Source organism: Pan troglodytes, chromosome X (genome assembly GCF_028858775.2).
Source record: "Pan troglodytes isolate AG18354 chromosome X, NHGRI_mPanTro3-v2.0_pri, whole genome shotgun sequence".
NCBI classification, from domain to species: domain Eukaryota; kingdom Metazoa; phylum Chordata; class Mammalia; order Primates; family Hominidae; genus Pan; species Pan troglodytes.
This window is the reverse complement of record NC_072421.2, coordinates 121,159,623-121,174,419: the sequence shown is the minus strand read 5'-3', so window position 1 is coordinate 121,174,419 and position 14,797 is coordinate 121,159,623. Positions and strand designations below refer to the sequence as shown.

At 38.4% G+C, this 14,797-nt stretch overlaps 1 protein-coding gene across 33 annotated transcripts in view; it reads left to right on the top strand.

Annotated features, from left to right (window-relative positions):
- Positions 1-14,797, top strand: part of THOC2 (THO complex subunit 2) — a 133,087-nt gene that overhangs the window by 64,916 nt on the left and 53,374 nt on the right. For all 33 annotated transcript variants that reach the window (XR_010154894.1, XR_010154893.1, XR_010154887.1 and 30 more), the window contains 3 exons: positions 148-303; positions 1,186-1,358; positions 2,635-2,830. Coding sequence is in view for 19 of the 33 variants with exons in the window: in XM_016943321.3 (XP_016798810.1) it covers positions 148-303; positions 1,186-1,358; positions 2,635-2,830 (525 nt within the window). In the remaining 14 variants the exon portion in view is untranslated. The remainder of the gene's footprint in view (positions 1-147; positions 304-1,185; positions 1,359-2,634; positions 2,831-14,797) is intronic.

The following is a 14,797-nucleotide window of genomic DNA, read 5'->3' as shown; positions in this document are numbered from 1 at the left end:
TAACTGAAATTTACTTAGAAGGCAAATGGTCACGAATAAGTTAGACTTCTTATTTATAGTTTTATCAATTGAGAATAGTGTTTCCTTTTTATATGAACAAGTAGTTGGTATTAGCTATTTTATGAAATTTTAATGTACAATTTTTAGCTTCTTCCGGCTGATAATTGCATTATGGATGAACACAAACGAGAAATTGCGGAAGCTAAGCAAATTGTTAGAAAGCTTACGATGGTTGTGTTGTCTTCTGAAAAAATGGATGAGCGAGAGAAAGAGAAGGAAAAAGAAGAGGAGAAAGTAGAGAAAGTATGTAATTCATTCTAGTAAAATTAACACTATCTTCTGGATTTTGAATTATGAAATTTAACTTCTAAATAGTCGTTTATGGAAGAATAATTTCTTAGTTTTCATTTTGCTGAAACCTCATTTTCTGGATCATTTGCTACAGTGGTTTTATTTTTAATCTGAATGGCTCCTTTTTAAGAGAAGCTGTCATATTTTTTTTCTTGTATAAATTTCAAAATGTTTTCTAAGTAAAATCACAAGTTGTATTGACTTTAATTGTCCTCTGTGTATTAGTGGCCCTCAAATCCTAAAGAGATTCTCAGAGATGATGAATTCTGGTTTCCTGTGGCACGACATAACATGAAGTAGAACTTAATTCCAAGTCTATAAACTGTAATGCCTGTGTCTGTTTGTTTTTTTTAAATTAATTAATTATTATTTTTGAGACAGGGTCTCACTCTTTCACCCGGGCTGGAGTGCAGTGGCATGATTACAGCTCATTGCAGCCTTCTACCTCCTGGGCTCAAGTAATTCTCCAGCCTTAGCCTCCTGAGTAGCTGGGACTACAGGCATGCGCCACCACACTTGGCTAATTTTTGTATTTTTTGTAGAGATGGGATTTCGCCATGTTGCCCAGGCTTGTCTCAAACTTCTGAGCTCAAGTGATCTGCCTACCTCAGCCTCCCACGTTCCTGGACTATAGGTGTGAGCCGCTGCGCCTGGCCCTGATGTTTTTTCAATAGCTAAAAATTTTGATTGTACTTGCAGGAATATATTGTTTAATTTCCCATGAATAGCAAATATTTTTGATGTGTTGCTTAGGTCAGTTTTTTAAGTGACAAAGTATTAAGATTTCTTGATGTCTGTATCCTGAGTATCTTAGTTTTGACTATTCATTTTTAGCCACCTGATAACCAAAAACTTGGCTTGTTGGAAGCCTTATTAAAGATTGGTGATTGGCAACATGCACAGAACATTATGGATCAGATGCCTCCATACTATGCAGCTTCACACAAGCTAATAGCCCTTGCTATTTGCAAGCTCATTCATATAACTATTGAGCCTCTCTACCGAAGGTATGTAACTTTATACTTTATTAATCATTGAGGTAGAAATAGCTTAGGACTACAACAAAATCTATATTTATCTTATCTCCTCAAACCAAGCATATATTTTAGTACCTTTTATCAAAAGATAAGAACTATTCACAGAGTGTATCAGTCTGATATATATTAATCAGTGACTTGTCTTCTAACGTCTAGACCAGGGGTTCTAGAATGTGTGCTGCAGTGTAGTCTGAAAACTACAAGTTAGACTTCTAGGTTGGGTTTGTTCCATTGAGAGTTGAAACTCCATTCTTCTGGTTTTGACTTTCCCTCCTTTCAGTGGGTGGGAGGGGCAAAGAATTCCTGAGGTTTTTTCTTAGTGTAATTTTTCTCCATCCTGGCTGAGTGGCTCTGAGTGAGGACATTGCCTCTCTGGTTCCCTTACCTTTCCTGGCATATAGGCTGCTGTTCTGGAAATTACTAGTTTAGCCTCTCTTATCATCCCCAGTTACTATGTCATCTAGTCCTTTAGCTTTCTGCCTACTTGCAGGATACTTAGGAGCAGTATTGATAGCAGCTGTGGCTACAGCCCCATAGATCAGAGCCTGCCTTAAAAGCCTCAGCCTTGTGACTTTTGTGTAGCTGCTGGTTGCTGCCGTCAGTGTCACTTCATGGGCCGTGGACCATGCAGGCTTCTTAGAGAGTGACCCCTGTGACTCCACAGTGGGGCACCTGCTGAGCAGGTGAGAACTCTGGGTATGGTGTCCTAAAGTGACCTTCTTTTATTACATGGCTCACTTTCCCTACGACCACATTCCACATACCCTAGGTTGTGGAATCCAGATTGAGAAATGTCAGTTGACTTGAATCAGTGTTGTTATATCCATATTTTTCTGTTTCATTTTCCAGTGCATCTTAGGTCCATCCCTTGTTCCCCATTCCCATATCCAAGTTCCCGATACTGGCCAAGTTTAAAAACAGATTCAGATGGTGTGTGTTAAATGTTCCTTGAAATCCACACTTCTCTGATTAAGCAGTTAATTTGGAACATTCTCCTCTGAGCTCTGATTTTTTTTTTCTAATGACTGTTGTTTTTATGTGTTTCTACCAGTTGAGAATTATCTGGTGTAATAAAGTTAGGCACAATTGAAATGTAGAAAGCAAATATGAGCAAGAAAAAATTTCACTGATTAAGATAACTTTGTTAAAATGGTAGATATTGTAGTGTGTGTGTATATAGTTATATTTATTATATACTTATTTATTTGTTTATTTATTTATTTATTTATTTTACTTTTTAAAATAGGGTTGGCGTTCCTAAAGGTGCTAAAGGCTCACCTGTTAATGCTTTGCAAAACAAGAGAGCACCAAAACAAGCTGAGAGCTTTGAAGATTTGAGGAGAGACGTGTTCAATATGTTCTGTTACCTTGGTCCTCACCTTTCTCACGATCCCATTTTATTTGCAAAAGTGGTGCGCATAGGCAAGTCATTTATGAAGGAGGTAAGTAAGATTTTTCTTACAAACCTAAATTTTGAAATGAAAATATTCTGAGTATACTTGTGTTATGAGTATCTTTAGAAATAAAAATATGAACCTCATTTAATAAAGGGTTATGTTGAGTGAGGTTTGTGGAAAATTCCAGTGTGTCCTAACCATATGCAGTCAAGTGTTGCTTAATGACAGGTGAGAAATGCATCATTAGGTGATTCGTCATTGTGCAAACATCAGAGAGTGTACTTATACAAGCCTAGATGGTATGACCTACTACATACCTAGACTATATGGTATGGCCCGTTACTCCTAGGCTACAAACCTGTACAGAATGTTCCCGTACTGAATACTGTGGGGAGTTGTAATACACTGTTAAATATTTGTGTATCTGAACATATCTAAACATTTAAAAGGTAATACCTTGCACTAAGATGTTAGGACAGCCATGATATCACTAGGCAATAGGAATTTTTTAGCTCTAATATAATGTTATATGACCCTGGTCGTATATGTGGTCCATCAACCGAAACATTGTTAAATGGTGCATAACTGTATATATTAATATAAACCCAAATCTAGCGAGATTATTAGTCAAGTCCCTCACATGGGAAAATATACTTCAGACAAGTGGCTGCTTTTTAAATTCCCTTATGATTAGTGGTTACTTAGCATTCTTTTCCTTCTAGTCATTTTCTTGAGTGTAGTTTTCAATCATTGCTGCTATGTGTAAGAAGTCTTTTCAGCCTCAGACTGTTAAGGACCCATTCTTTTATTTATTTATTCTTTTACTAAGATTTTTATTGAAATAAAACATACATACGGAAAAATACAGCTCAGTGACTTTCCCTAAACTAAGCATCCATATGTCCACTACCCAACTCAAATAGTTTACAGTCCCACCAACAGTGTGAAAGTGTTCCTATTTCTCCACCTCCTCTCCAGCACCTGTTGTTTTCTGACTTTTTAATGATCGCCATTCTAACTGGTGTGAGATGGTATCTCATTGTGGTTTTGATTTGCGTTTCTCTGATGGCCAGTGTTGAGCATTTTTTCATGTGTCTGTTGGCTGCATAAATGTCTTCTTTTGAGAAGTGTGTGTTCATATCCTTTGCCCACTTGTTGATGGGATTGTTTGTTTTTTCTTCTAAATTTGTTTGAGTTCTTTGTAGATTCTGGATATTAGCCCTTTGTCAGATGAGTAGATTGCAAAAATTTTCTACCATTCTGTAGGTTGCCAGTTCACTCTGATGGTAGTTTCTTTTGCTGTGCAGAAGCTCTTTAGTTAGTTAGATCCCATTTGTCAATTTTGGCTTTTGTTGCCATTGCTTTTTGTGTTTTAGACATGAAGTCCTTGCCCATGCCTATGTCCTGAATGGTATTGCCTAGGTTTTCTTCTAGGGTTTTTATGGTTTTAGGACTAACATTTAAGTCTTTAATCCATCTTTGTGGAAGACAGTGTGGCGATTCCTCAAGGATCTAGAACTAGAAATACCATTTGATCCAGCAATCCCATTACTGGGTATATACCCAAAGAATTATAAATCATGCTGCTATAAAGACACATGCACATGTTTGTTTATTGCGGCACTATTTACAATAGCAAAGACTTGGAACCAACCCAAATGTCCATCAATGACAGACTGGATTAAGAAAATGTGGCACATATATACCATGGAATACTATGCAGTCATAAAAAAGGATGAGTTCATGTCCTTTGCAGGGACATGGATGAAGCTGGAAACCATCGTTCTCAGCAAACTCTCACAAGGACAAAAAACCAAACACCGCATGTTCTCACTCATAGGTGGGAATTGAACAAGGAGAACACTTGGACACAGGAAGGAGAACTTCACACACTGGGGCCTGTTGTGGGGTGTGGGGAGAGGGGAGGGATAGCATCAGGAAATATACCTAATGTAAATGACTAGTTGATGGGTGCAGCACACCAACATGGCACATGTATACATATGTAACCAACCTGCACATTGTGCACATGTACCCTAGAACTTGAAGTATAAAAAAAAAAAAAAGAAACAGAATAGTACCTGCAACCTAGAGTCTTTCTCATGCTGCATTCTAGTTACTATCCTAACCATAACCATTTATGCTTTTTTTTAAAAAAAATCAGCTTTGAGGTATAATTTAAATACAGTAAACTTCTACAATTTTAAGTGTACAATTTGATGAGTTTTGACAAATGCATACAGTTGTATGTTCACCACCACAATCATGATATAGAAGTTCCCTCCTTCCATTGCTGTTCCTGGCAACCTCTGATAGGCTTTCCATCACTATAGTTTTGCTTTTTCTACATCTTATTTAATAAATGGAATCATATGGTATATACTCTTTTCAGTCTAGTTTCTTCCACTTAAGCTTTTGAGATTTATCCAAGTTGCATGTGTCAGTAGTTCCTTTATTGCTGAGTGATATTTTATTACATAGACGTACCAGAGTGTAGCCACCAGTTGATGGGCGTTTGGGTTGTTTCTACTTGGAGGCTATTATAAAGCTGCTTTCAATATTCCTGCACAAGCCTTTTGGGAGGCATGTGTGTTTGTGTCCCCAGGAGTGGGATTGATGGGTCATATGAGTAAGTATATGTTTAATTTCATAAGAAATTGCCAAACTGTTCCAAAGCATCTGTACCATTTTGCATTCCTAAGAGCTATTGTATGAGACTTCTAATTGTTCCACATTCCCACCAACACTTGTTGTTGTCACTCTTTTAAGTTTTAGTCATTCTAGTGGGTATGTAGTGGTATCTCACTGAGCTTTTAATTTTGTTCCAGTGACTAGGGATGTTGATCATCTTTTCATGTGCTTATTTGCCATTTATAGTTATCTTTAGTGAAATGTCTGTTCATGTCTCTTGCACATTTTTAAGTTGCGTTATTTGTCTTTTTATTATTGAGTTGTAAGAGTTCTTTATTCTGGATGCAAGGCCTTATCAGATATGTGATATTGTGAAATTTTTTTCTTAGTCTAATTTGCCTTTTCATTTTGTTAACTATCTTTTGACAGCAAAAAATTTTAACGTTTAATTCCGATTTAGTAGTATTTTTTTTTTTTTTTTTTTGAGACGGAGTCTCGCTCTGTTGCCCAGGCTGGAGTCCAGTGGCGCGATCTCGGCTCACTGCAAGCTCCGCCTCCCGAGTTCACACCATTCTCCTGCCTCAGCCTCCCAAGTAGCTGGGACTACAGGCGCCCACCACCACGCCCGGCTAATTTTTTTTGTATTTTTAGTAGAGATGGGGTTTCACCGTGTTAGCCAGGATGGTCTCGATCTCCTGACCTCGTGATCTGCCCACCTCGGTCTCCCACAGTGCTGGGATTACAGGCATGAGCCACCGCGCCCGGCCAGTATTTTTCTTTTATGGTTTGCTTTTCATGCTCTAAGAAATCTTTGCCCAGCCCAAGGTTTTAAAGCTGAAAAGAATTATACATAGTTTCTTTAAAGTTGTGAATCATGACAACTAAAAAAACCATCTAGACATTGTTAAAAAGCACAAATGCAGGGTGTCTTCAGTGTTTGGTGATTATATCTAATTTGAATTTTAGACAACAGCAACTGTATAGAAATACTAACGGCTATTGTATATTAATTTCTTGACATCTGAAATATTTGACTTGGCTTTTTATACTTAGCTGGTAGATTTTTTTTTGTTTGTTTTTGAGGTAGGATTGCACTCTGTCATGAAGGCTGGAGTGTAAGTGGCACCACCATGGCTCACTGCAGCCTTGATCTCTCAGGCTGAAGGGATCTTCCCGCCTCAGCAGCCCAAGTAGCTGGGACCACAGGTGCATGCGCCATGCCTGGCTAATTTTTTAAATATTTGTAGAGACAGAGTCTCCCTATGTTGCCTAGGTAGGTTGTTTTTAATGCTCACAAATTTACATTATGTAAAGGTACTCTAAAGAAATCTGTTAAGTAGTTAATTATTACTATATATATAGTTTATTATATAATATTCATATGAAATGGAAGTATATCATTTCTAAATGTTGGGAACATTCTAAGTCCTCTGTTCTGACTATTTTGAAATATATAATACATTGTTGTTAACTGTAGTCACCCTACTCTGCTATTGAACATTGGAATTCATTCCATCGATCTAACTGCATATTTGTACCTATTAATCAACCTCTGTTTATTCCCCCTCACCCCCAGCCTCTGTTATCTGTCATTCTATCCTCTCCCTCCATGAGACCACTTTTTTGTTTTTTTGGGTTTTTTTGTTTGTTTTGTTTTGTTTTTTTTTGAGATGGAGTTTCGCTCTTGTCGCCCAGGCTGGAGTGCAATGGCGCGATCTCGGCTCACTGCAACCTCCGCCTCCTGGGTTCAAGCAATTCTCCTGCTTCAGCCTCCCGAGTAGCTGGGATTACAGGTGCCCGCCACCACGCCCAACTGATGTTTGTATTTTTAGTAAAGACAGGGTTTCACCATGTTTGCTACGCTGGTCTCGAACTCCTGACCTCAGGTGATCTGCCCTTCTCCGCCTCCCAAAATGCTGGAATTACAGGCGTGAGCCACTGTGCCCGGCCATGAGGCCACTTTTTTAGCTTTCACACGAGTGAGAACATATGATATTTGTCTTTCTGTGCCTGGCTTATTTCACTTAACATAAAGACCTTCAGTTCCATCCACATTGCTGCAAATGATATGATTTCATTCTTTTTTATGGCTGAATAGTATTCCATTGTGTATATATATATACCACATTTTCTTTATTCATTCATCAGTTGATGGGCACTTAACAGGTTGATTCCATAGCTTTGCTGTTGTGAGTAGTGTTGTAATAAACATGAGAGTGCAGGTATTCTTTTGATATATTGATTACTTTTCCTTTGGATAAATACCCAGTAATGGGATTGCTTGTAACAAATTATCACAGGTACCCCACAAATATGTACAAATATTTGTACCAGTAAAAAATTTAAAGAAATTTAGAAAGGAAGTATAATAATGTTTCACTCTTGATTTTTATTGTCTGAAAAGGATGATTCATGTTAGCTAGTGCCTGCTCAAGAAACAAAAGGGCTGTATTTTTTTCCAGTGCATCATATCAGGTGCATGTGAAGTCACTTTGTTCCATTGCTGGTGATGTTAACTTTATCATTTGGTTAAGATGATCTCTGCCAGGTTTCTCCACTATACAGTTACTATTTTTCCCTTTGTTATTAATATATGTCTTGTGGGAAGATATAACACTTTGAGACTATATAAACAGACTGTTTCTCCTCATACTTTCACCTACCTAATGCTGCTCTTTTAACTTGAAAATCTTAATGTTCAGATCTCTTGTTCTGAAATTCTTTGGTTATAAATATCAAACTTGTGAGCAGGAGACCAAACCTTCAACTCATGGAAGTCCTGTACATAACCATATACAATATTATTACCAAGATACACACTTGGTAGAGCTGTCACACTTCCCCTCTTGCCTTCTCCATTGCATTCATCCTGTACACCCGTTCTGCCCTAGTTGTGCCAGGTTCCTGCGTTAACTCCAGTCTATTCTTGCAGAGATGAAGGGCAGAAGGGAAGAGAAAAATGTTAGTTTTGACCATAGAGACCAGTGTAAGAAGAAATCTGCGTTTTCTCATTACTAGGTTTGTGATGGAAAAGTGAATCCTTACAGTTATCTGAGTTAGAATTTTGATCTATTTTTACCCATAAAAGATTTTGCCGTGACAAATCATTTGTTCTGTGTTTAAATGGCTTTTGTTGTCTAGCTTGGAATTCAAGCAGGATTTTTAAGATTGCTTCTAAAGGGTGAATATGACCTTAGTTCCAAATAATGTATTTACAATTACACTTCTTTAACAAATCTCATTTATAAGCTTAGGGTTGCTTTTATATACAAATTATGTATATTTTTAAAAAGAGGCTTATATACTTGTACCAGATATCACTTAACAGAATTATCTTCCAGCCCTATAGTTATTTGTAATTTATTTCTCTGATTATGTGTATATATGTTTCTTAAATTTGAGGTATGTAGTATATGGGACTAACTCCTAGTACAGTGATTCTCAAACTTCAGCATGCGTTGTAATCACCCAGAGGACTTGTTTTTGTTTTTGTTTTTTTTTGAGACGGAGTCTCGCTCTGTTGCCAGGCTGGAGTGCAGTGGCGCAACCTCGGCTCACTGCAACCTCCGCCTCCCGGGTTCAAGCAGTTCTCCTGCCTCAGCCTCCCAAGTAGCTGGGACTACAGGCACGCGCCACCATGCCCAGCTAATTTTTGTACTTTTAGCAGAGATGGGGTTTCACCATGTTGGCCAGAATGGTCTTGATCTCTTGACCTTGTGATCCGCCCGCCTCGGCCTCCCAAAGTGCTGGGATTACAGGCGTGAGCCACTGTGCCCAGCCAAGGACTTGTTAAAATAGATTGTTGGGCCCCATCCTTGGAGTTTTTGATTCAGTAGGTCTTGAGATGAGACCTTAGAATTTGCATTTCTAAGAAGTTCTCCTGTGATGTTGATGCTCCTGGCCCAAAGACCAAACTTTGAGGATTCTTGTTCTAGGCTTAAGCAGTGGAGGAGTGTAGTGGTTCTAGAATTGTTTCATGTAAAAGGACACATTTTGCTATAATAACATTTTCTTTAATTATAGAGCACTAACATGCTCACCTGACATACTCAAATGTTTTTGATAGCACCTATATATTTTTTAGACTTTATGTTTTAGAGCAGTTTTAGGTTCACAGCAAAATCCAGAGGAAGGCACAAAGATTTGCTATATAGCCCCTGTTCCCATATGTGCATAGCCTCCCTTGTAATCAACATCTCCCACCAGAGTGGTACATTTGTTACAGGGATGAATCCACATTGACACATCACCCAAAGTCCATAGTTTACATCAGGATTTGCTTTGTGTTGTACATACTAGGGATCTCGTCAAATGTATAGAATATTATCACTGCCCTAAAAAATCCTCTGTGCTCTGCTCATTTATCCCTCTCTCCTCACAACCCCTGGCAACCACTGAGCTTTTCATCGTCTGCGTGGTTTTGCCTTTTCCAGAAAGGCATATAGTTGAAATCAGATAGTATGTAGCCTTTTCAGATTGTTGTCTTTCACTTAGTAAAATTATACACATTTAGGTTTACTCTGTGTCTTTTCATGGCTTGATAGCTCATTTCTTTTTAGCACTGAATAATATTTCATTGTCTGCATGTATCACAGTTTATCCATTCACCTACTGAAGGACATGGTGGTTGCTTCCAAGTTTTGGCAATCAAGAATAAAGCTGCTGTAAGCACCTTTGTACAAGTTTTTGTGTGGACCTAGGTTTTTGATCTACTCTGACAGTCTTTGTATTTTAATTGGTGCATTTAGATGATCAGTGTTCAAAGTAATTGATATATTTGGATTAATATTAATATCTACCATTTTTCTTATTCTTTTTTAGTTTTTGCCCCTGTTTTTTGTTCTTGTTTTTGTCTTCCACTCTTTTCCTGCCCTTTCTGGCCCATTTTTGGTTAAGTTTTTTAGTGATTACCCCACAGTTTGCAATGTACATTTACAATTGATCCAAGTCCACTTTCAAACACACTATTTTGCTTCATGGGTAGTGTGAGTACCTTACAATAACAGCATAATCCTAATTCTTTCCTCCTGACCCTTGCATCACTGAAGTCATTCATTTGCTTATACACACACACACACACACACACACACACACACGCATATGCGTATGTAATCAAATACATTGTTGCTATTATTATTTTGAACAAACTTATTTTTGTTATATTAGTTAAGCATAAGAAAAATAAACATTTTACCTTCACTTAATCTTACTTCAGTGTTTCTTTTTTTGTTTGTTTATATATATCCAAGTTTCTGACCTATATTCTTTCTCTCTAAAGAACTTACTTGGTATTTCTTGCAAGAGAGGTCTACTGGCAACAAATTCCCTCAGTTTTTGTCTGAGAAAGTCTTTATTTCTCCTTTACATTTAAAGTATAATTTCACAGGGTCCAGAATTCTAGGTTTTTTTTTTATCTTAACACTTTAAATCTTTCACTGCACTCTGCTTGCATAGTTTCTAAGGAGAAATGTTTTAAATTCTTATCCTTGCTTCTCCATAAGCAAGGTGTTCTCCCCCACACCCAGCATCTTTTAGGATTTTTTCTTTTTCTTTGATTTTCTGTAGTTATAACATGATATGCCCAAGTGTAGTTTTTTTTGTTTGTTTTGTTTATTTGTTTATTTATTTATTTATTTATTTACTTTTTGCATCTGTCTTGCTTGGTGTTTTCTGAGTTTCCCGCATCTGTGGTTTGGTGCCTGATACTAGTTTGGGGAAATTCTGTCATCATTGCTTCAAATATTTCTTCTCTTCCTTCCTTCCTTCTGCTATTTCCATTATGCATATGTTACAGTTTTTTAGTCCTACGGTTCTTGGATATTCTGTTCTGCCTTTTATCAGACTTTTTTCTCTTTGCTTTTCAGTTTTGCAGGCTTCTATGGAGATATCCTCAAGCTCAGAATTTTTTCCTCAGCCGCATTATCTCCCAATAAGCCATCAAAGGCATTCTTCATTCTGTTACAGTGTTTTTTATCTGTAGGATTTCTTTTTTTATTTTTTCTTAAAATTTCCATATCTCTGCTTATATTGCCCCTGCCCTTTTTTTTTTGAGGTGGAATTTTGCTTTTGTCATCCAGGCTGGAGTGCAATGGCATGATCTTGGCTCACTGCAACCTCCGCCCCCTGGGTTCAAGCAGTTCTCCTGCCTTAGCCTCTCTAGTAGCTGGGACTATAAGCATGCGCCACCACACCCAGCTAATTTTTCTATTTTTAGTAGAGATGAGGTTTCACCTTGTTGGCCAGGCTAGTTTTGAACTCCTGACCTTAGATGATCTACCCACCTCCGCCTCCCAAAGTGCTGGAATTACAGGCGTGAGCCACCATGCCCAGCTCCCCGCCTTTGTTTTTTTGAGACAGAGTTTTGCTCTGTCACCCAGGCTGGAGTGCAGTGGAGTGACCTTGGCTCACTGCAACCTCCGCCTTCTGGGTTCAAGCAATTCTCATGCCTCAGGCTCCTGAGTAGCTGTGATTACAGGCACGTGCCACCATGCCTGGCTAATTTTTTATATTTTTAGTAGAGACGGGGTTTTGCCATGTTGGCTAGGCTGGTCTAAAACTTCTTGCCTCGAGTGATACACCTGCCTTGGCCTCCCACAGTGCTGAGATTACAGGTGTCAAACACCGTACCCAGCCAGTCACAGAATCTTGTTTGTCTTTTTCCCCCCTAGAAGTAAATAGCATAAGTTCCTCTTTCTCTCTCTCTCTCTCTCTTTTTTTTTTTTTTTTTTTTTAGACGGAGTCTCGCTCTTGTTGCCCAGGCTGGAGTGCAGTGGCATGATCTCTGCTCACTGTAGCCTCTGCCTCCCGGGTTCACGGGTTCAAGCTATTCTCCTGCCTCAGCCTCCTCAGTAGCTGGGATTACAGGTGTCCACTACCACACCCAGCTAATTTTTGTACTTTTAGTACAGACGAGGTTTCTCCGTGTTTGCCAGGCTGGTCTGGAACTCCTGACCTCAGGTGATCTGCCCACCTTGGCCTCCCAAAGTGCTGGGATTACAGGCATGAGCCACCGTGCCCGGCCATTAAGTTCCCTTTTTTTTTTTTTTTTCCCAGACAGAGTCTTGCTTTGTCGCCAGGCTAGAGTGCAGTGGTGCAATCTCAGCTCATTGCAACCTCCGCCTTCCGGGTTCAAGCGATTCTTATAAATATAAATAAAATATATTTTATTTATTGTGTTAGGAATGGGGGAGAGAGATTCTGTGTTTATGTTTTACTCTGCCATGGTAATTAATTTGTCTAGAAAGACTGTTTATGTGGCTATTTCATACGTTGGCCCTTGGTAAAAGCCAAAGTGCTCTAAATTGATTTACAAATAAAGCTTAATAAAACCTGAAATTAGGCAGGCAGAATATACCCCAGACTGGGTATTAGATGACATTAGGAAATAGGTGAGATAGTGATCTTGTGTTAATATGGAGGCATGTCCTTGTTCTTAGGAGACATCCTGAATTATTTTGAGAAACGTGTCATGCCTGCAAATTTTTTTGGTCTGCCGAAAAAAGGGCAAAATGTTAATTGTTGAATTTAGCAGGTAGGTATATATAGCTGTTTAGTATACTATCCTTTCAGTTTTTATGTAATTTGAAATTTTTCATAATAAAAATTTGGATTGCAAGGAGAATGTGCCTTAGACCAGTAGTTCCAAAACTGTAGTTTATAAACCAAATGCTTTAGAACTTTGAGGCTGATGTTTACTACTTTTTGTTTTTTTGTCAGCTATTACAGGAGGGGGAGTCTGATTCTGCTTCATTCCATTTATTTGTTTTCAAAATTGAAAATCTGTCTTGGTTATGTAGCTTAAAGCCCAAGCTTCTTCATAGAGTAGTTTTAAGAAATAAATGCGAAGGTTTTAGTCTGTACGTGGCACATAGTGAGTACTAAATAAATTGTAGTAAGAATGAGAAGAAGGAGTAAGTTGAAAATAGTGTTTTAATTCACACAGTTTCAGGTTCCAGTCTTTTCAAAAATCTTGTGTTTTTTTCCTCTCTCTTCTGAGACATAATCCTGAGTAGTGTTTGAAATGTTCAAGGGGCAGGGATACGAAAAATAGATCCTTAGTAATAAAAAATTATCTAGTTATATCTACAACTTTTCCATTTATTCCATGACTCCCCAAAAACCCTCCTCCTAATAAACCTATAAACCTATATATTTTTTGTGTGTCCTGTACTGTTATGCAGCCCGATCAGCTACTGTGTCTTTATAGGGCAATTTTGGAACTTGTTTTGGGCCATTCAGCTAATAGCCTATATAGGCATAATTGTGGCTAGTTTTATTCAAACTTTTTTTTTTTTTTTTTTTTTTTTTTTTTTTTTTTTTTTTTTTTTTTTGAGACGGAGTCTAGCTCTGTCACCCAGGCTGGAATGCAGTGGCGCAATTTCACCTCACCATAACCTCTGCCTCCTAGGTTCACGCGATTCTCCTGCCTCAGCCTCCTGAGTAGCTGGGATTACAGGTGCGCGCCCACCATGCCTGGCTAATCTTTGCATTTTTTTTTTAGTAGAGAAGGGGTTTCACCATGTTGGTCAGAGTGGTCTTGAGCTCCTGACCTCGTGATCCGCGGTCTCAGCCTCCCAAAGTGTTGGGATTACAGGTGTGAGCCACTGCACTCTGCCTATTCAAACTTAAAAATTCAGTTGCTCACAGGCAAGTGTGTGTGTGTATATATATATATATATATTTTATTATTATTATACTTTAAGTTCTGGGATACATGTGCAGAACGTGCATGTTTGTTACATAGGTATACACGTGCCATGGTGGTTTGCTGCACCCATCAACCCATCATCTACATTAGGTATTTCTCCTAATGCTATCCCTCCCCTAACCCCCCACCCTGCTACAGACCCCTGTGTGTGATGTTCCCCTCCCTGTGTCCTTGTGTTCTAATTGTTCAACTCCCACTTACGAATGAGAACACGCGGTGTTTGGTTTTCTGTTCCTGTGTTAGTTTGCTGAGAATGATGATTTCCAGCTTCATCCATGTCCCTGCAAAGGACATGAACTCATCCATTTTTGTGGCTGCATAGTATTCCATGGTGTATATGTGCCACATTTTCTTAATCCAGTCTATCATTGATGGGCATTTGGGTGGGTTCTAAGTCTTTGCTATTGTGAACAGTGCTGCAGTAAACATACGTGTGCATGTGTCTTTATAGTAGAATGATTTATAATCCTCTGGGTATATACCCAGTAATGGGATTGCTGGGTCAAATGGTATTTCTAGTTCTAGATCCTTGAGGAATCGCCACACTGTCTTCCACAATGGTTGAACTAATTTACAACAGTGTAAAAGCATTACCATTTCTCCACATCCTTGCCAGCATCTGTTGTTTCCTGACTTTTTAATGATCACCATTCTAACTGGTGTGAGATGGTATC